The 23,060-nt window shown below is 36.6% G+C and overlaps 1 protein-coding gene across 8 annotated transcripts in view; it reads right to left on the reverse strand.

The window, feature by feature from the left end:
* Nucleotides 1–23,060, reverse strand: part of CDC42BPA (CDC42 binding protein kinase alpha) — a 230,502-nt gene that overhangs the window by 38,907 nt on the left and 168,535 nt on the right. For 5 of the 8 annotated variants that reach the window (XM_066381622.1, XM_066381591.1, XM_066381657.1 and 2 more), the window contains 2 exons: nucleotides 8,098–8,202; nucleotides 4,327–4,410 (listed from right to left, as the gene is read on the reverse strand). The exons of 1 other annotated variant lie outside the window; for it this stretch is intronic. In XM_066381622.1, the coding sequence (XP_066237719.1) occupies nucleotides 4,327–4,410; nucleotides 8,098–8,202 (189 nt within the window). The remainder of the gene's footprint in view (nucleotides 1–4,326; nucleotides 4,411–8,097; nucleotides 8,203–23,060) is intronic. 2 more of the 8 variants (XM_066381642.1, XM_066381601.1) reach the window with 1 other exon arrangement.

The following is a 23,060-nucleotide window of genomic DNA, read 5'->3' on the forward strand; positions in this document are numbered from 1 at the left end:
TGTGAGCTCAAAAATTTAGATTTCAGGGCCCTGGCCGGTTGGCTCAGCGGTAGCGCGTCGGCCTGGCATGCGGGGGACCCGGGTTCGATTCCCGGTTGGGGCACATAGGAGAAGCACCCATTTGCTTCTCTACCCCCCCCCCTTCCTCTCTGTCTCTCTCTTCCCCTCCCGCAGCCGAGGCTCCATTGGAGCGGGGATGGCCCGGGTGCTGGGGATGGCTCCTTGGCCTCTGCCCCAGGCACTGGAGTGGCTCTGGTGGCGGCAGAGCTACGCCCCGGAGGGGCAAAGCATCGCCCCCTGGTGGGTGTGCTTGGTGGATCCCGGTCGGGCTCATGCGGGAGTCTGTCTGACTGTCTCTCCCCGTTTCCAGCTTCAGAAAAATACAAAAAAAAAAAAAAAAAATTTAGATTTCAGGATCTTTATCAATTCTTCAAATTATTCTTTAGCAGAGTTATGTGAAATCTTGCATATTTATACCTACAGAAATAAATTCAAAATGCTTTCAGACCTCCTTGGGAAGAACAAAGAGTAATTTAAAGTTTTTGCCTTACTATAAATCATGTATTTGATTTTCTGGGACCAAGAACAAATCATATGCTTAAAAACCTGTTTCCTTCCATGGAAGCAGGCAGTATTACACTTGAGCAGACAAAAACACATACACATTATTCTAGAGACAGATGGTAGCCTAAAATTTCTTACTGAAAACCCAGCGATTAAAATTTTCGAGGTCTTGTCTAAGCTATGTGACAGTAAATGAATGCAGAATTTAGCTCTCTAGAATGCTCCTTTCCTCTCCAAATTGTCTTAGCATATCTTAATAGTAAAAATGCATTATTACTACCTTTCCGCCACATGCTAATGTGAACTTAGGAGCAAATTACTTAACTCCTCTGTCTCACTGTTCTCATTCTATAAATTAGGATCAATATAGTACCTATGTTAGGGGTGGCTATAGGAGTATTCATATAAACAAAGCCTTCTAAATGGTGCTGGTACAAGTAAGCACTGAAAACATATTTATTAGTTTTGAAAATAAATTTGGCTAGTTATTTCCCTTTTATATGTGCAACTGAGTTAAACTGGTAAGAAATTTATTCTATATTCCAATAATATGTAAATACTGATGAAAAACGGTATTAAAGTAGTATTTATTTCAGTTGAGACTAACTTTGCATATTAACAAAAAACTAAAGAGAATATTCAAAGCTTTAAAATTTAAGTTAAAAATAAATTCTACTTTTCTCAACTGGGATAAGTGATTTACACACCACAAAAGAAAAATTTTTTAAAACCAAGAAGTCATTTTACATAGAATGCTGACTAGCAGAGCACTGGGGTCTTGGAATGAGGTTAAGACTCCCAAATTCAGAGCAGCCACAGGCTCTAGTCCAACCTCACACTATTCTATTCTAGAAGTTGCTCAGGACCCCTGGACAGCTTCAAAGTGGCACTGGGATGTGACTCTGCTTTACACAGAACAGACTTTCTGTATGCTAACTATGTGACTGCTCCTGTGTGGACCAAGCACCAACCACGGAACAGACTCTGGGCCAGTACTTTTCATACATCCTCTCACAAGATGGACTCAACGCCTGGAAAGAAAGGTATTATTCCCTCATATAGATGAAGGAACCCAAACTTGGACAAAGTAAATAAGTCTCTTTCTGACTCTGCCATCTCTCAAACTTTCAGAGGTAGAACATGATCTTAAAAAGAACCAAGGACTACATAAGACACAGGTCAAAAGCAGGGGGACTTCCATGCCAGTGAATAAAACACAAGTATCTAATTTGTTAACAACATATAATTTTTTTGTGTGTGTGACAGAGACAGAGAGAGAAACAGATAGGGACAGACAGGAAGGTAGAGAGATGAGAAGCAGCAATTCTTCGTTGCAGCACCTTAGTTGTTCGTTGATTGCTTTCTCATATGTGCCTTGATGGGGGGTGGCTACAGCAGAGCAAATAACCCCTTGCTCAAGTCAATGACCTTGGGCTCAAGCCAGCAACATGGGGTCATGTCTATGATCTCATGCTGAAGCCAGCAACCCCATGCTCAAGCTGGTGAGCCCATGCTCAAGCCAGCGACCTTGAGGTTTTGTTTTTTTTTTGTATTTTTCTGAAGCTGGAAACGGGGAAGAGACAGTCAGACAGACTCCCGCATGCACCCAACCGGGATCCACCCGGCACGCCCACCAGGGGCTACGCTCTGCCCACCAGGGGGCGATGCTCTGCCCCTCCGGGGGTCGCTCTGCCGCGACCAGAGCCACTCTAGCACCTGGGGCAGAGGCCAAGGAGCCATCCCCAGCACCCGGGCCATCTTTGCTCCAATGGAGCCTTGGCTGCAGGAGGGGAAGAGAGAGACAGAGAGGAAGGAGGGGGGTGGGGGTGGAGAAGCAAATGGGCGCTTCTCCTTATGTGCCCTGGCCGGGAATCGAACCCGGGTCCCCCGCACGCCAGGCTGACGCTCTACCGCTGAGCCAACCGGCCAGGGCTGACCTTGAGGTTTTGAACCTGGGTCCTCCACATCCCAGTCCAATGCTCTATCCACTGTGTCACCACCCAGTCAGGCACAACATATAAAATTTTGTTCAACATTTCTCCTGTATACTATTTGTACTCTTAAGGTTTTGCTCTTTATTTTTTTTAATGTTTCTTTTCTTTTTTTTTTATTTTAGTGAGGGGAGTGAGAGACAGGAACAGACAGGAAGGGAGAGAGATGAGAAGCATCAATTCTTTATTGTGGCATCTTAATTGCTCATTGACTGCTTTCTCATATGTGCCTTGACCGTGGGCCTTCAGCAGACTGAGTAACCCCTTGCTCGAGCCAACGACCTTGAGTCCAAGCTGGTGAGTTTTTTGCTCAAGCCAGATGAGTCAGTGCTCAAGCTGGCGACCTTGGGGGTCTCAAACCTGGGTCCTTCGCATCCCAGTCCGACGCTCTATCCACTGCGCCACCACCTGGTCAGGCATGCTAACATTTTTTGATTGTTCAAAATATATTAATACTAAAGATTCTGAATTATTTTACTGATTGGTTCTGGAGGCTTTTATTACAATGAAAGAAGAATTAATCAACTGCTTGAGGTCATTTCATTCTTTCTCCTTCTTTCAAATGATAAGACAGGTCTGAAAATAACAGCAATAAAGTAACTGTGGCCATGACAAATTTTTTACAGTAATTCTTCATAATACCCAAGAAATTGTTTACAAAACATATTATATACCCCCCCTCAGAGATCTACTCTGGACATCAAAATTTTAATTAAGTATGCAACAGCAGAAAAGAAAAGCAATGCTTTAGCAGAGCGTTAATTTTAAGGGACCAACCATCCAACTGGGAGGTGCTGGTTAAACTATGGCAGGCAGTGTGATTTACTCCTAAAGATTCAGGGGCTCATGTTCACCTCTCTAACTACAGACAGTGTAACATGTGACAGAATTAAAGATTCTGATGACACACAACAGGATTTTTATTCCAGTAAATTATTGGTCTGTAAAGAAAGAATGCATTCTTTTTACAGAGACTCTATTATCTTTGCCTTTCTTTTCTATACATCACATTTTTCAAATACTTTTTACTTCTTTCCTCATTTCTTGATTTAAAAGTAATTCCCTCCCATCTTCTAGTTCTCATAAATCATCTGTTGAGCTTATTTACTCTTGGATCCCATACAGGTTAGTGTATATTTCTGAAATTATGTATCATTACATATTACCTTAATTTCTAATTCTTTCTCCTGATTTCTTCTACCTCTTTTCAAGTCCTTTTTCTGACACCCTCACTTCTGAGATTTACTGCTTCTAATTTTTGTTATTCTAGAGTTTCTATCATGTTCTTAATTTCTTGAAATAGCAAATATAGTTTTCATTGGGTTTGTAGACATGTCTTTCTGGTACACTTTCACTTTTTGTTAAATACATTGCTCTTATTCTCTTTTTAGAGTGTGTGACGATTTTACTGCAATCATTTTTTAAATGGTTTGTTAACCTCAATCCTAGATTCTTTTATAAATGGCCTCAACTTAGTACTTTCCTCACAACACATCTTCTAAGCACTGCTCCTCACTATAACAGGCTTTAAAACACTGAACTTAACAAGATGGAAGAAAATCAAACCAAATCAAACTTTGGACACTCCTTCTACCTTTCTCAGTGGTGATCATTTCCATTAATAACCAAATTTATTTTCTTTCTAAGCTTTCAAGTTTGCAATTTTAAGAAAATCAACAGAAAAAAAAAGTTCCGGGAAATATAGGAAGCAGAAGAAAGCCATTTCCATTTCTGTCTCAGAACACACTGTGCTATAAGCAGAGAAGAGTACCTTGGGTAGAATGCCAGTTGAACCAGGACATGCCTTTTTCCTTAAGGTTGGTGTGTGAACTGGAAGTAGAGTACTGTCTACAGTCTGAATCCAGAGGCAAAAAAGAAATAAATGTTATGAAAAACATCCATTTCAAACGTCACTAGAAATAAATCAAGGTAAATAAAGCCAAAGAAAATATCAATAAGGCAAAATATATCTCAATGAAGCTAAAATTCTCACAATGTTGATAATTTAAATGTCTGCCTCCAATATCTACAAGTGAAATATTTGTTCAAGTAGTAAAAATTGTTTCAGTATGGAAATGTAAAAATAAAAATGTGGAAAAGAGAATCCACAGAACAACACAAAAAAAGTCACAGCATGTAATCTACATAAAAATGAGGATATTTCAAGTTCAATTGAAAATGCCATATTCCAAAAAACATCTGAAAGTTTTTAACTAGATTTGAAATAAAAATATTAACGCCCTACAGAATGCATATTATATATACGCAACACAATTCTGTGGACTTTTGGGTATGTTTATACAGAGATTGATTGAAAGTGGGATTTTTGTGTGAAAATCAATTTCCAAAGAAGGAAGTTAGATTATTATTGGGATCTAGAATTTATACACAAATTTACAAATTTAGTTACAAGTCATATCTTTATTTTATGGGAAATTATTATAAGATATTACTTTGAATAAAAGGAACCAGTGATTTTACTGGATGTTCCTGTGTAAAATAAGATCACTGGATTAGTAAAGTGTAGAAAAAGATGTGAAAAAAGACTTCCTATTGGGATGCTAAGCAGGTAAACAACAGGAAACCACTAGCTTTATATAGAGGTAAAGAATATTCTAAAATATTAAGAGAAAAATGGATGGACTCTCTTTGCTTTTGTTAATGTATAACGTCCAAAAATCAGAATAGTTTATATATATATTACAGCCTTAAAACGGAATTCAGTTGAGTTTCTCAGAGTTTTCTGCTTAATTGTGAATTTTGTTCCAATTTAAACAGCTTGAAAATATTTTTATCCAATTTATAATTTAACATTTAAAAAGACACAAAATTGTCACTAGAATTTACATAAAAAGCCCAAAAGATGTTTTCAGAATTAAAAGGAGGGCAGCAAGGGTGCTGGATACAAGATCAACCAAGTTTATAAAGAGCAACAATGCCTAATTTAGAAAATATATTTTAGAAAAGATCCCATTCACCACAGGGAGTAAGGCCTGAAGGCACTAGGAACAAATCTAACAAGCAATATGGAGTACACCCATGAAGAAAATAACAAAACTTGACTGAAGGAAACAAAAGAATATCCAAATATATATACCATATTCATAGATGAAAAGACCCAATATATCACGAAGATGTAAATTCTCCTCAGATAAATTTATAAATTTATATCCAATCAAAAGCCCCACTTGACACCTGATAAAGTGTCCTTAAATGTCATGTGTAAAACTAATGGGTCAAAACGAAAAGGAAGAAGAATAAGATGGTTGGGAGTACATGTGGCTGACCATAGCGAATATCAGGAATTATTTTAGGGCTATGGTAATTAAGACTATGTTGGTGCAGGAATAGATAAAAAGAACAATGGAAGACAATCGAGAACCCCCAAACAGATCCATTTATATAAAGCAGACATAGCTTTGTAAATCAATGCAGGAAATAAAAGAGAGTTGCTTATTTATATGAGAAAAATGAATTAGAACCTCATTTCTCATAATATGTAATAATAAATTCCAGTCTGATTAAAGTCCTAAACATGTAATAATTTCTCTTAACTTTTAGAAGAAAATAAGGAGTAAAATATTTATAACTGCTGTGAAGGGAAGAAATGTTTTAAAAAGACATAAAAAGCAGAAGCCATAAAGAAAAAGACTGAACGATACAGCTACTTTAAAATAAAAACTGTTGCAAGACAAAAAGATACCACAAATAACATTTAAAAATAAGCCACAGACTAGAAGAAAACTTCTGCAATGCATATAGCCAGGTAAAGATTAATATCCAGAATATATAAAGAATACTGACAGATAGGAAAAATAATTCAATAGGACAATGGACAAAAGATATGAACTGTAAATCACCAATGGCCAATAAACATATAAAAAGATGCGCAATAACACTTGAAATCAGAAAATGAAAATTAAAACAAAAATGCCATTTCATACCCATCAAATTGGTAAAAGTTAACATTTGACAGTACCAAGGGTTGGTGAGAATGTGGGAAAATTAGAAAACTCACACACACCACTGGTGGGAGTGAAAACTGGTCCAAGCACTTGTGGAAAATAACTTGGCAAAATCTAGTTAAAGTTGAAAATGCATACAGCACACAAAATATTCTACTTCCAGGTATATATGCTAAACAAACCACACATTTGCAAAAGCAGATAGCTATTAGAATGTTCACTTCAGCATTGATTGTAGTAACAAAATAATTGGAAACAACCTACATATCTAACAATAGGAAAACAGATAAATAGTTGCGGTATATTCGTACAAAATATTATGCAGAAGTTATAATAAATGAGTTAAATGGACATGTATCTGAGTAACCGTCAAAAACATGCTGAATCAAAAAAGTTGCAAAAAGGTAAAGAACCTTTGTGTAAATTTAATATACACACCATTATATATTGTTTATGGATACAAATGAAATAAACATGTAAAACCAAGGAAGAGAGGATACAATTCAATTTCAGGATATTTAAATATGTCTGGGAAAAGAGATGGGGGAATGGCACAAGGAAGAAAATTTTAATTCAATTGTCTGGACTACTTGCTTTCTTTGAATACAAATTTGAAAAAAAAATAGGACAAAACATTCATATCTCTTAAATCTGTGGATGATGATTACATGGGTGTTTATTATTTTGTGTGATGGAAATATTTCAACATTAAAAATGTATCAAGTTAAAATATTAAAACAATAAAAGTAAAAAAAAAGCACAGGGTCTCATTAACCAGTCTGAGGTAGTCTATCACAGGATTGGAAAAAACTAAGTCAGAATCTGAGTACAACTGACACTTGAGACAGCGTTCTACGGGAATGCTAGGCACAGCTCTGGTGAGAATGGGCAGCAGAACGGGAAGCAAAAGAGATGTGTCGGATCCGTACACTGAGTGAAGAACCGGGACTGCATCTGGGGCAGGGTGGCCTTAACTGAGGTGAGACACAGCCTTCTAACTTGTTGAGAAAACGATTTTCTTGAGAAAATTGGCCAATTGGCTGTTTAAAACCACTATTTGACATGAGGTACAAATACAATAGGTTTTACACCATTAAAAGGCATAATTTAATTAAATGCCTATTACTAGTTTAGCAATCAGAATAAACTATTCAGTTGCCAGCAGTGGCAATTTTAATTTTAAGCTCTATTTATGCAGTAACAGTTACAACATGTCTTACTAGATTAGAATGTGAGAATGGCACCTGATACTGCCATGTGCCTACAGTTTGTATCTGATAATTCCAAATTTACATAACTCTGTTCTATATCATTCTCTACTTAAAATACAGACTACCTTCATGATTAAATACATTTTCTGTCTATTCCAAGTTGAATTTGGGGGGAAATTTTTCTATACACCTACCTACATTATCAGTCAATTGTAATGATTGCCAATATAATGTGACTTATTACACAATATAGTTGATTAAAAGAAGAGTCAGATTTCACTTGTTTTTGGTTTTTTGGTTTTTTTGCAATCCCCCCTTTCCTGACACAGTGAAAAGTTGGGAAGCAATATTGCTCCAATGAGGCACCTTAACTGGCTCAGCTTCACTAGATGTGGAAGGAGATGTAGACCTTGACTGGATGTAAAACTTGACGTTCGGATTCCGTACATATGTGTTCTCAACGGGATCGGTCTAGGAAAATAAGTCAGGAAAAACAAAAACCCAAGAAATCACTTTCAACAATGTGCAGGTCTTAGCAAATTTCTGTAAGGCATGAGCACAACATTTCTTGAGAAAGGAGGATAACAAACTTTAGTTTGAATATCTGTGTTAGAGATGTGTCATTATACAAAAGCATAGCCACTAGCTTGAATGAAAACCAAATTTATGAAAACCATAGTTATTAACATAATGCTCCAATTTTCACTGTTAATTTTGTACTTTGAGCACTGATCTCTACTGTATGTTCTTTACTTTTATTCCACATGAAACTTTTGTATTTTATAAAATAAATCATGCATGTGAAATAAATACAGGGTACTTAATAGAGATAGGTAGAGCAGATTAGAGATAATTTTGTTCTTGATAATAGTGAAATTTGGTTCTCTAACGAGGCATTAAGTAAAAGAAAGTGAAACTGACCTATTAGCTTTGTGCTTGTTACTAAAGTAAACCCCTTTTTCATTTTGCAGCAATAGAAATACCAGCATTTATATTCAGTTGCACACTTTTAACAAAGTAGTATCAGAAACAGAAAATGCTTTGGGTTAAAATTTAGCATAAATTATCTTATGCACAATGGTTGATTCTGTTTGGCAATTTTCAAAATTACTAGGGTTGGGTTTTTAAAATAAAAGGCAATAATAATCTGGAAAGCAGGTTAGAGACTTTGTTTCACATATATTGTACACCAAGAACAGCTCGGATCAGAAGGTACAAGTCAATGAAAAGAACATCAGCTTAAGCATTTTAAATATGTATTTAAAGTGATTTTTTCTTTTTCTTTCTTATGATCATAGTCACTGTTTTAGGGACTGGCTAGTGGGCTGGCAGACACTGAAGTAGCCCCCTGCTGGTGCCACCTATGGCCTCCCAGGGTGTGGCCTGGCCAGGTATTCTGGCCATCTACCAGGTAAGACTTTGGTAGGGCTGGCTTACATGGTCACCCACCAGGCCTTTAATCTGCAGTTATTGGAGTTGGGAAGAATGGGGAGGAAAAAGAGTCTCAGTGAGGACACCTAGAAGACATGGAACAACAGCTACTTACCAAGAACTAGCACAGTATTTCAATATTTTGAAAACTGGATCTACCTAACTGAAGCATGTCAGCTGTATATGAGCTCTATGTGTGCAACGTGGCTAATTTCTTAAACCAGTACACCTTAGGAAGTGGGCAGCAGGCCCGAGTCCCATCTCTTGACTTTAAATGCAGGGCTCTTTCTGTTGGACCTGAGGCACCTACCTCCACAGTGCACACAGCAACTGAGTGGCCACTGGGCTGAGTTATATTATCTCCTTCCTGACAATGAACATGGACCAGGAATAGGAGAATAAAAGAAAGAAGAAAATGGGACTCAGAACAAATTTCACCAAGTTCATAATCTTACTCAAGAGACAATCTTGGAGGAGGTAATCAATTTAAATTAGTAATCTGAAATATGATCCTGATTTGGGAATAAGGCAGAAATGTCTTTTATCTGCTAAAACTCTTCTCCTTCTAGTTTCCATAAGATTATATAAATTGTAAGCTGAATAAGTGTCCATGGGAAAAGAAGTTCAATTAAAATGGAATTGATAAGCAAAGTAGTATTGATACATTTTACACTAATAAGAATTTAAAATGGACTTAACTATCTCATAAAGTTTTAAAGAAGTATGCAAGAAGGGGATCTGTTAGGTGCGAAAAACTGGGTCATTGTGAGAAAATTTAAGTTTCTGATCTGCCACACAAAAGCCTTTATTTAGCCCACAGCCTAATTGAAAAACATAAAAATCAGACGTTCCTATGTGAAGGATAATGCTGTGAACAGGACTGAATAGCTAATACACGTTTCCATCACAAAAATTATCAAACCAAAAATCAGCCCATCTCCCTGCTCTGTCCCATAGTTGGTTGTTAAAATCGGCATGTTTCATGGCCCTATGAAAATATGATATTATGAGTGTAATATTAGGCAAAGGAAAAATATACCATTGCAGTTTAATCTGTAATTACACAAATTAGTGACTCTTAAAGAACTCTTGAGGCTTTCAGCACGTATCTCTTGGCCCCTCTGAAGAATTATTGTCATTTATGAAATTATTTTTTTCCTAACAAGTTTTTACTCATCGATGAAAATAAAACAGTAAAAATGAGAATAGATTTTTAAAAGGAATTTCTTAGCTAAATGAGGTAAAAACTGGTATTTCAAAAGTGAAAAAAAAATTTAAAGGCCCTGGCTGGTTGGCTCAGTGGTAGAGCATTGGCCTGGCATGCAGGAGTTCCGGGTTTGATTCCCAGCCAGGGCACACAGGAGAAGCGCCCATCTGCTTCTCCACCCTTCCCCCTCCTTCATCTCTGTCTCTCTCTTCCCATCCCGCAGCCAAGGCTCCATTGGAGCAAAGTTGGCCTGGGCGCTGAGGATGGCTCCATGGTCTCTGCCTCAGGCGCTAGAATGGCTCTGGTTGCAACAGAGCAATGTCCCAGATGGGCAGAGCATCGCTCCCTGGTAGGCATACCGGGTGGATCCCGGTCGGGTGCATGTGAGAGTCTGTCTGACTGCCTCCCCGTTTCCAACTTCAGAAAAATACAAAAAAATAATAATAATAATAAAAAAAAATAACCCAATTTTCAACCATTGTGCCATGGTACATTGGTATGCTACAACTTTTAAACACACACTACCTGACTATTTAGTCAGAGGCACTGACCTCTTTTCCCTTAGACTGTCAAATAAAAGAAATGACAACATCCAACACAACAATAGCCGTCTGGTGTGAATGAATCAAAACTAAACCTATCTTTTGTCAGATTTGCAAGAAATCTATTTTTGGTGTGGCACAGAATCTTAGTATTAGTCTATAAGTACCATGAGATGGAAAAATTTGAAAATGCTGAAATAGAATAATAAAAATTATCATACTAGCTTTTTGGAGCTGAATACTCTTGTTTTTTGTGACAAAGACAGAGTCAGAGAGAGGGACAGATAGGGACAGACAAGACAGGAAGGGAGAGAGATGAGAAACATCAATTGTTTGTTGTTCATTGATTGCTTTCTTATATGTGCCTTGACTGGGGGATTACAGCAGACCGAGTGATCCCTTGCTCAAGCAGCGACCTTAGGCTCAAACTGGTGAGCCTTGCTCAAACCAGATAAGCCCGCACTCAAGCCAGCAACCTCGGGGTCTTGAACCTGGGTCCTCCACATCCCAGTCCAATGCACTGTGCAACCGCCCAGTCAGGTGGAGCTGAATACTCTTAAAGTAAAAATAAATTCCCAAGATTAAACAAAATAAAGTTAGTTTTATAATTGAGAAAAATTGTAAGTAAGTAAAAACATCAGGACATTTTGAAATGGTATTAATTGAGCATATTAGAAAGTTAAACTATGCCATTTATAATACTCTGATTTAAAAAAAAACATGAATATATAAGTGACATTCAAAAACTACCACTTTATTTTCCAAAAGTATGTTTCTTACAAAGACAAGGTAGAAAATTTTATAAAAATGAATAAACTCATGGCAAAAAAGTTTTAAATATAAAACTTTAAAAGGAATTTCTTTTTAAAAGATTCTGGAGATGACGTCAGAGTAATGGCGGGGTAGGAAACGATTCCAATAAATCTCCCCCAAAACTCAACAAGATCTTCAACCAGAAACAGAAAAACCTATACTTGGAGCCTCCAGATGCTTCGCAATACACCCAAAGGTATGGTCGAGTGAAAAATTGGCTAAATATATAACCAAACCCCGAAGGAAATAGGGAGTAAGAAATGCTCCGCCTTCCTCACTAACCTAAACAGGGCGGCTTTCTCTGGTAACTGTGAATACAGAAACTGAGGCGGGCAAAGGGGGTGAATAGATTCAGGCCACGGCACAAACGGCTGAAACAGGCTGTGGCACGGAGATCCAAGCCGAGGAAAAACTGATCCTGTGGCAACCCGGGCAATACAAGCTAACACTCGCGCCAAACCCAAACAAAGAAAGACAAGCGGGGCGGCCATTTTACCCGGTCTCCTGGTTGGTGCGCAGTTAGTGGGCGAGAGATTTCTTCCTAGGCCCCGAGAGTGGGTGCCCGTGTTGCCCCACGGAGAGGCAGGGTCAGAGGCCTTTCTGTGGGCCGAGGGCAGAGTCTCTGGGCAGCCCCAGCGCCCTGGGAAAGCCACGCACGGGAGGGAGTGAGAACTAATTCCAACGGTGAAATTTTCCGTGCTGCTGGGGGTTTCACTCAGAGGGAAACGTGGCCGGCCTCATATCCGGGTTTGCGCGCGCAGATAGTGAATGAGAGATTCCTCCGAGTGCCTCGGCAGTGCGCGCCCGTGTTATCGCACAGAGGGGCAGAGTCAGGGGCCTTTGTGTGGGCCAAAGCGGAATCTCGGGCCGCCCAAGCACCTTGCAAAAGCCGCACACGGGGACGGAGCGAGAGCCAATTCCAACGCTGTAACTTTTCCCTGCGGTTGGGAGTTTCACTCAGAGCGTGAGATTGCTGGCCGGATATCCTGGTCTGCGCGCTCAGCCAGTGAGTGAGAGTTTCCTCCAAGCGCCCGGAAGTGGGCGCCGGCCTGTGTTACCGGACAGAGTGGCAGACAGAACCAGGGGTCTTTGAGTGGGCGGAAAGCCCGCCTGATTATGCTAGCAGCTCTGACTGACTGAGCCTTACCCAGAGCCCTGTGCTGAGTGGAAATAGAGTGGGGAGTTGCCAGCTCTTTGAGCCTCTTACTATCCAGGCAGAGGCAGCAGCAACCCCATAGCTGGATTATCAGGCTACTAATTGAGGAAGGAAAGACTAGGAGAAAGGCTCCAGGAACACGGACTCTCTCACTGTCGGAGCCTATAAATGCTAATAGCCTTTACTGCCAACGAGACTAAAGCACAATACATGACATTGCCATAGAGACTTATCAACTGCAAACCTCTACCTGAGCGTGCCAAAGGGGCAGAACCCGGGGTACAGAGTCACCGACCAGGAAGAGGGAGAGAAAAGAAAAAGCAAGAAGATAACCTCTCAAAATCAAGAATAATCTGCAGACTTTATAACCTATCCCATTTTATTATATTTGTTCGTCTGTTTCTCTTATCTTCATTCTTGATACTTTTCTTCCTCCTCCAATTTGGCCGATTAACTCTCTGCCGGTCTTACTCTCTCCTCTCCTTGAACTACACTACCCATAAGTGTTACATCTCCCATTATCTTTTCTCTTCTCTTCCTTTCTCTCTATGAGGGTTGCACTCCAAAACCCTTAACTCTCTCTCTCTCTCTCTCCTTTCTTTTTTCTTCTATTAGTGATTCCCTCTTTTTTTCTCTCTCTCTCTTTCTTTTCTCCCTCTATATTAGTTTCTTCCTTTCTCCTTTACATCTCCTCTCATTCAAACCTCAATAACAAACAAATTAGCTTATCTGGGACTCAAACTTATGTTTGTGGCATTTTGGGGGGGTTTTACTTCACCTTTTTAACTCACTAGCAGTGCTCCCATCCCTGGCTCTCCATTTTATCTAGGTCTTGTTCCACTAAATACAATAGTAATTTTTTAATTTGTCTCCCCATTTTTCCGTTTTCCTCTTATTCCTCTCATCATAACTCTTAGACAACCAACACCTAAAAGCAAATCATTTTATTCTTGACCCAAATTTTTTTCCTTATTTGCTTTTTGTGGGTCCATACGCTCTTTTTTTTTCTTTTTCTTTTTTTTTTCTTTTTCTCGTTTTTCTATTTTTTTCCTTTTCTTTTTTTTTTTTTTTTTTTTGCCCCTTTATTACTTTTCCCCAATTCAGGCCCTCCATCACAGGCATTGTTTGTTATAATTCACAGTTCACCACAAGATTTTCTCAAGAAAGAGGGGAGAGGAGAGGAGAGGAAAAAAGGAGGGGGGGAATAATTTCCTTTTTAAAAAAAATTTTTTATTTTATTTTATTTTTCTTTATTTCATTATTAATTTTTTTTTAAAAAAAAACTTCGATTTTTTATTTTTTATTATTATTTTTTTAACTTTTTATTCTTTATTAAATTTCATTAATACTATCAACAAAACCACCCTCAGATGCCATTAAAGAAGAGAAAATCGAATATCATGGATACAAAAGAAAGAGAGGTAACACAGCTAGATGAGGAAAAATCTATGGAGAAAAAATTTAATATATTGGAAACCTTGGAGCTAAATGACAGAGAATTCAAGATAGAAATCCTAAAAATCCTCCGAGATATACAAGAAAACACAGTAAGACAATTTAGGGAGCTCAGAAAACAACTCAACGAACACAAAGAATATATGTCCAAGGAAATTGAAACTATAAAAACAAATCAAACAGAGATGAAAAACTCAATTCACGAGCTGAAAAACGAAGTAACAAGCTTAGCTAATAGAACAGGTCAGATAGAAGAGAGGATTAGTGAAATAGAAGACAAGCAACTTGAGGCACAACAGAGAGAAGAAGAAAGAGACTCAAAAATTAAAAAAAATGAGATAGCCCTACAAGAATTATCTGACTCCATCAAAAAGAATAACATAAGAATAATAGGTATAACAGAGGGAGAAGAGAGAGAAAATGGAATGGAGAACATACTCAAACAAATAATAGATGAGAACTTCCCAAGCCTGTGGAAAGAACTAAAGCCTCAAGTTCAAGAAGCAAACAGAACTCCGAGTTTTCTTAACCCCAACAAACCTACTCCAAGGCATATCATAATGAAATTGACACAAACCAACAGCAAAGAAAAAATTCTCAAGGCAGCCAGGGAAAAGAAGAATACAACATATAAAGGAAGGCCCATTAGATTATCATCAGATTTCTCAGCAGAAACTCTACAAGCTAGAAGACAGTGGACCCCAATATTTAAAGTCCTGAAAGAGAGGAACTTTCAGCCACGAATATTATACCCATCAAAGCTATGCTTCAAATATGAAGGAGAAATAAAAACATTCACAGATACAGAAAAGATGAGGGAATTTATCATCAGAAAACCCCCACTCCAGGAATTACTAAAGGGGGTTCTCCAATCAGATACAAAGAACAAAAAAAAACAAAACAGAGCCACAAGTAAAAGCTCCAAGAAGAACACAATAAAACCAAATTTAAACTGTGACAACAACAAAAAGAAAGAGGGGGAGAAGATGGAGATTAAAAGTAGCAAAGGACGATGGAGTGCAAAAGTACTCACAAAATAGTTCGCTACAATGAACAGGGTAGGGACTCTTTTCATTACTCAAAGGTAATGAAAAGACAGACTAATGAAAATGACAATACGACATATCAGAATCTATGGGATGCACCATTGAAAAAACCACCACAAAAGCACATGAGATAAAAAAGATAGCAACAGAGGAAAGATGTATGGAATACAACCAAATAAAAACAAAAAATAGAAAAACGAAAGAGAAGGATGAAACAAGACACAAAACTAACAGAAAGCAAGATATAAAATGGCAATACGGAACTCACAAGTATCAATAATTACACTAAATGTAAACGGATTAAACTCACCAATAAAAAGGCACAGAGTAGCAGAATGGATTAAAAAAGAAAATCCAACTGTATGCTGCCTTCAGGAAACTCATCTAAGTAACAAGGATAAAAACAAATTCAAAGTGAAAGGCTGGAAAACAATACTCCAAGCAAATAACATCCAAAAAAAAGCAGGTGTAGCAATACTCATATCGGATAATGCTGACTACAAGACAGGAAAAGTACTCAGAGACAAAAATGGCCATTTCATAATGGCTAAGGGGACACTGAATCAAGAAGACATAACAATTCTTAATATATATGCACCAAACCAAGGAGCACCAAAATATATAAGACAGCTACTTATTGATCTTAAAACAAAAACAGACAAAAACACAATCATACTTGGAGACCTCAATACACCGCTGACGGCTCTAGATCGGTCATCCAAACAGAGAATCAACAAAGACATAGTGGCCTTAAACAAAACACTAGAGCACCTGGATATGATAGACATCTACAGGACATTTCATCCCAAAATGACTGAGTATACATTTTTCTCCAGTGTACATGGATCATTCTCAAGAATTGACCATATGTTGGGCCACAAAAACAACATCAGCAAATTCAGAAAAATTGAAGTTGTACCAAGCATATTTTCTGATCATAAAGCCTTGAAACTAGAATTCAACTGCAAAAAAGAGGGAAAAAATCCCACAAAAATGTGGAAACTAAACAACATACTTCTAAAAAATGAATGGGTCAAAGAAGAAATAAGTGCAGAGATCAAAAGATATATACAGACTAATGAAAATGACAATACGACATATCAGAATCTATGGGATGCAGCAAAAGCAGTAATAAGAGGGAAGTTCATATCACTTCAGGCATATATGAACAAACAAGAGAGAGCCCAAGTGAACCACTTAACTTCCCACCTTAAGGAACTAGAAAAAGAAGAACAAAGACAACCCAAAACCAGCCGAAGAAAGGAGATAATAAAAATCAGAGCAGAAATAAATGAATTAGAGAACAGAAAAACTATAGAAAAAATTAATAGAACAAGGAGCTGGTTCTTTGAAAAGATCAACAAAATTGACAAACCCTTGGCAAGACTTACCAAGGAAAAAAGAGAAAGAACTCATATAAACAAAATCCAAAATGAAAGAGGAGAAATCACCACGGACACCGTAGATATACAAAGAATTATTGTAGAATACTATGAAAAACTTTATGCCACTAAATTCAACAACCTAGAAGAAATGGATAAATTCCTAGAACAATACAACCTTCCTAGACTGAGTCAAGAAGAAGCAGAAAGCCTAAACAGACCTATCAGTAAAGAAGAAATAGAAAAAACCATTAAAAACCTCCCCAAAAATACAAGTCCAGGCCCTGACGGCTATACAAGCGAATTTTATCAAACATTCAAAGAAGACTTGGTTCCTATTCTACTCAAATTCTTCCAAAAAATTGAAGAAGAAGCAATACTTCCAAACACATTTTATGAGGCCAACATAACCCTCATACCAAAACCAGGCAAGGATGGCACAAAAAAAGAAAACTACAGACCAATATCTCTAATGAATACAGATGCTAAAATACTAAACAAAATACTAGCAAATCGAATACAACAACATATTAAAAAAATAATACATCATGATCAAGTGGGATTCATCCCAGAATCTCAAGGATGATTCAACATACGTAAAACGGTTAACGTAATACACCATATCAACAAAACAAAGAACAAAAACCACATGATCTTATCAATAGACGCAGAAAAGGCTTTCGATAAAATACGACACAATTTTATGTTTAAGACTCTCAACAAAATGGGTATAGAAGGAAAATATCTCAACATGATAAAGGCCATATATGATAAACCATCAGCTAACATCATATTAAATGGCACTAAACTGAAGGCTTTCCCCCTTAAATCAGGAACAAGACAGGGTTGTCCACTCTCTCCACTCTTATTTAATGTAGTACTAGAAGTTCTAGCCAGAGCAATCAGACAAGACAAAGAAATAAAAGGCATCCATATCGGAAAAGAAGAAGTAAAGGTATCACTTTTTGCAGATGATATGATCCTATACATCGAAAACCCCAAAGAATCCACAAAAAGACTACTAGAAACAATAAGCCAATACAGTAAGGTCGCAGGATACAAAATTAACATACAGAAGTCAATAGCCTTTCTATATGCCAACAATGAAACAACTGAGAAGGAACTCAAAAGAATAATCCCCTTCACAATTGCAACAAAAAAAATAAAATACTTAGGAATAAACATAACAAAGAATGTAAAGGACTTATATAATGAAAACTATAAACCATTGTTAAGGGAAATCGAAAAAGATATAATGAGATGGAAGAATATACCTTGTTCTTGGCTAGGAAGAATAAATATAATCAAGATGGCTATATTACCCAAAGCAATATACAAATTTAATGCAATTCCCATCAAACTTCCAATGACGTTTTTTAAAGAAATAGAGCAAAAAATCATCAGATTTATATGGAACTATAAAAAACCCCGAATAGCCAAAGCAATCCTAAAGAAAAAGAATGAAGCTGGGGGCATTACAATACCTGACTTCAAACTATATTATAGGGCCACGACAATCAAAACAGCATGGTATTGGCAGAAAAATAGACAATCAGACCAATGGAACAGAATAGAAAGTCCAGAAATAAAACCACATATATATAGTCAAATAATTTTTGATAAAGGGGCCAACAACACACAATGGAGAAAAGAAAGCCTCTTCAATAAATGGTGCTGGGAAAACTGGAAAGCCACATGCAAAAGAATGAAACTGGACTACAGTCTCTCCCCCTGTACAAAAATTAACTCAAAATGGATCAAAGATCTAAACATAAGACCTGAAACAATTAAGTACATAGAAGAAGACATAGGTACTCAACTCATGGACCTGGGTTTTAAAGAGCATTTTATGAATTTGACTCCACAGGCAAGAGAAGTGAAGGCAAAAATTAATGAATGGGACTACATCAGACTAAGAAGTTTTTGCTCAGCAAGAGAAACTGATAACAAAATAAACAGAAAGCCAACTAAATGGGAAATGATATTTTCAAACAACAGCTCAGATAAGGGCCTAATATCCAAAATATACAAAGAACTCATAAAACTCAACAACAAACAAACAAACAATCCAATAAAAAAATGGGAAGAGGATATGAATAGACACTTCTCCCAGGAAGAAATACAAATGGCCAACAGATATATGAAAAGATGCTCATCTTCTTTAGCTATTAGAGAAATGCAAATCAAAACGACAATGAGATACCACCTCACACCTGTTAGATTAGCTGTTATTAGCAAGACAGGTAATAGCAAATGTTGGAGAGGCTGTGGAGAAAAAGGAACCCTCATACACTGTTGGTGGGAATGTAAAGTAGTACAACCATTATGGAAGAAAGTATGGTGGTTCCTCAAAAAACTGAAAATAGAACTACCTTATGACCCAGCAATCCCTCTACTGGGTATATACCCCAAAACCTCAGAAACATTGATACGTAAAGACACATGCAGCCCCATGTTCATTGCAGCATTGTTCACAGTGGCCGGGACATGGAAACAACCAAAAAGCCTGTCAATAGATGACTGGATAAAGTAGATGTGGCACATATACACTATGGAATACTCCTCAGCCATAAGAAATGATGACATCGGATCATTTACAGCAAAATGGTGGGATCTTAATAACATGATACGAAGTGAAATAAGTAAATCAGAAAAAAACAGGAACTGCATTATTCCATACGTAGGTGGGACATAAAAGTGAAACTAAGAGACATTGATGGGAGTGTGGTGGTTGCGGGGGGAGGGGGGAAAGGGAGAGGGAAAGGGGGAGGGGGACGGGCACGGGGAAAACTAGATAGAAGGTGATGGAGGACAATCTGACTTTGGGTGATGGGTATGCAACGTGGTTGAAGGACAAGATAACCTGGACTTGTTGATCTTTGAATATATGTATCCTGATTTATTGATGTCGCCCCATTAAAAGAATAAAATTATAATAAAAAAAATTCCATTTGAGATCAAAGAATGTGAATGGTGGCTTTTTATGAGAGCCTGATTTATTGATGTCGCCCCATTAAAAAAATAAAATTATAAAAAAAAAAAAAAAAAAGATTCTACTAGAAACTAATAGCTAATCAGATTAATAAATTACAATATTTCACTTCCTTTCTCGATAGCTATCATTATAAATAATATCTCAAAAGAAGTTTAACAGTAAGAATAAGAAAAATACAATACCACTTAACATATTTTCTTTATCAAAGTATTAATTATCACCAACAGGACTTTGATTTTCAAGATGTTATTAATTTTATCTATAATTAAATGTTTAATTAAAAAGTACATTTCTAATTAATGACTTACACTAGCCATTAAAAAGAAATTAATTTTACTAAACTTTCATAATACTCAATGACTACATGTCAGAATTTACAGATAACCTCAAGTTGATTTTAATAATTGGATACAATTCATATATATTATGGCTACGAAGCAAGTAATAGCACATTACTTATTTTTACCCTCAAAACAAACATAATCATTAATATATTTAAACCATAAAAGCTAAAAAAATTATAAAAATATTAATGTAAACAAATTAATGTAAGCAATAAACATAAGCAATGACTTGAATTAATGCAGGAAAAGCTAATAAATATGATCTACATCAATAGTAGAAAATTTTAATTCAATAATTGGGTTTATAATTATGCAAAGGATAAAAAAGGGGATAATACTAAAAAGCAATAAGTAGCTATATTAATTGGACTGTTTATTGATATTATCCAAAGTAATCTTGAAAACAAATTTTAACTGGATAGTATAAGCAATTCACACAGTATTTCTAAGGTGTAATCTACCGAGAAAAATAAGTATGAAGTAATTTTATATAAATGTAATTTTTTTCCTACTTTTTGGTTAACAAATTTTTTTTTCTATGTAAACATACTTTAAGAAGTGTTCTGATGAATTCGCATTAGAAACATCTACTATACGACAATGTATTTTTACTTACTGCTTTACAGTTTGAAAAAAAGCAGGAAAACTGAATATTAGCAATATTGTCCACAATGCATAACAGTATCATGTAAAAAGCCCATAATGTTTCCTGAATCTATTAGTATTTCTCTAATAATTAATCAACAACATGGATTTTTAGAGTAGTGCAGTAAAATAGAAACCCCCCCCCCCATCAGATCTGATTTTGAGATGACCCACTAAACAGGAATTCCGCAAGTTATGCAGTATGGTCTTATAAATAGTAAGAATAACTAAAACGACTCATCTTGACTATGTATCTATGGGCCTACTCTACTCCAAAAACAGTTACAGATTTGAATAAATACAAATAGCAAACTATTCTCATAAGGAACTGGCTTTAAAATAAAAGATACCAGGTTTGATATGGATCTGATTAGATTAAAATAGCTTAAATCTAACATGTTTTATGTTGGTAAATATAAAACCTTTTTTTTTTTTTTTTTGTATTTTTCTGAAGCTAGAAACGGGGAGAGACAGTCAGACAGACTCCCGCATGCGCCCGACCGGGATTCACCCGGCACGCCCACCAGGGGGCGACACTCTGCCCACCAGGGGGCGATGCTCTGCCCCTCTGGGGCGTCACTCTGTTGCGACCAGAGCCACTCTAGCACCTGGGGTAGAGGCCAAGGAGCCATCCCCAGCGCCCGGGCCATCTTTGCTCCAATGGAGCCTCGGCTGCAGGAGGGGAAGAGAGAGACAGAGAGGAAGGAGAGGGGGAGGAGTGGAGAAGCAGATGGGCGCTTCTCCTGTGTGCCCTGGCCGAGAATCGAACCCGGGACCTCTGCACGCCAGGCCGATGCTCTACCACTGAGCCAACCGACCAGGGCCTAAAACTTTTATTTAACAGAAAAAAATTCAATTTTTATCAATTTTCTTTATCCTTTAGCTACAAGTACTTTGGAAACAAAGCGGCAAGTAATCTATTTTTTTGTATTCAAAACACTTTATAACCTCAAACTTTTAGTGATATAACTATTTCTGTTAGTTAAGCTTATGATAAAAAGAACAGTATTATAGAAATACTAACTATATACTTGGACAACAGTAAATATAATATTTTATTATTCTAAAACAAATAGTAAATTACAAAGGTTATGACTAGTAAGTGCTGTCTTACTAGTTATTTTACTAGTTAACTACTAGTTAATGTAACTTTTCTCTTTATGAAAACGTCTGAAGTTATTTTCAATATGTTGACTTGAATATCTACTCTGGAGACTTTACAAGTGTTCTTAGAAAACAAAAGAAAAAAAAAGCCACATGTTTGTTTATATTCTCTGCTTCAAACTGTAAAGGAATAATCTAAAATGAGACTCTCAATATTTCTCACTATTAATGAAAACAATATGGAATGCTCTGTAAATATCTGTATTAATAATGCATTAATAAAAACAAATCTTTCTTATACTATGCTTAAATAACACTACTTATGAAGAATACAATTATTCAAAATTATAAATGAGGCTTTATAGTACAATGGAAATAAAAATAAATGTCATTTATATATATTTCAGTCACTTAAATAATTTTAAATTTATAAAAGTATTACCTATTTTCTTGTTTAAAAACATGGTATACAACAGAGAATTGTATGCTACTATTAGATTCAAGGCCACTGTTAGGAATGGTAACTGCATGTATGTGTCCTACGTTATGTAATACATTGATGTTCCCAGGGACTACTAAGGTTCCTCACTATTCTACTGCAATGTTTCTATTAACTCTCAAGAAACTGGTAACTCTTCATACATCTTCCTCATAAACATTTCCACTTTTCAGTGGTGGCTTTTCATCTGTCAGATATTTAACCAAGGAAAAATTGAAGGAAATCTGGATAGCAAATTACCAGGCCTATCTCATCTGTATTTAAAATAACAAAAACAACCAACAAACAAAAAACCAAACCAAACAAAAAAACACATATGTAATTAAATCAGTAGGTTCTGGTTAAGTGTGCCTTATTATATACTATGAAATAAGGATAAAATAAAAGATCAAGAAGCAGGGACCTTGTAACAGCTATTTCCCTGAAAATCTTTTCCTTATTTCAAGATTCACAAAATTTTTTGGGTGTCCAAGGTCCCAAAAGTATGAAAGGCAAGTAGATAAGATAAACAGAGAAACAAAACCTCTCTAAATTAAAACTTTATTTAAAAACAAACAGTTAAATGTTTAGTTAATTCACAGGCTGATGATTTGAACCTAATATGATTGGGTTTACAACATTCTGGTCTTCCCTTTTAGAGGTTATATAATTAACATATATTCATTAATTTGCTAAATTCAAACACCCAAAGGTTTTATCTCTATACAAAT

The sequence above is a fragment of the Saccopteryx leptura genome, chromosome 1, assembly GCF_036850995.1.
Source record: "Saccopteryx leptura isolate mSacLep1 chromosome 1, mSacLep1_pri_phased_curated, whole genome shotgun sequence".
Lineage (NCBI taxonomy): Eukaryota > Metazoa > Chordata > Mammalia > Chiroptera > Emballonuridae > Saccopteryx > Saccopteryx leptura.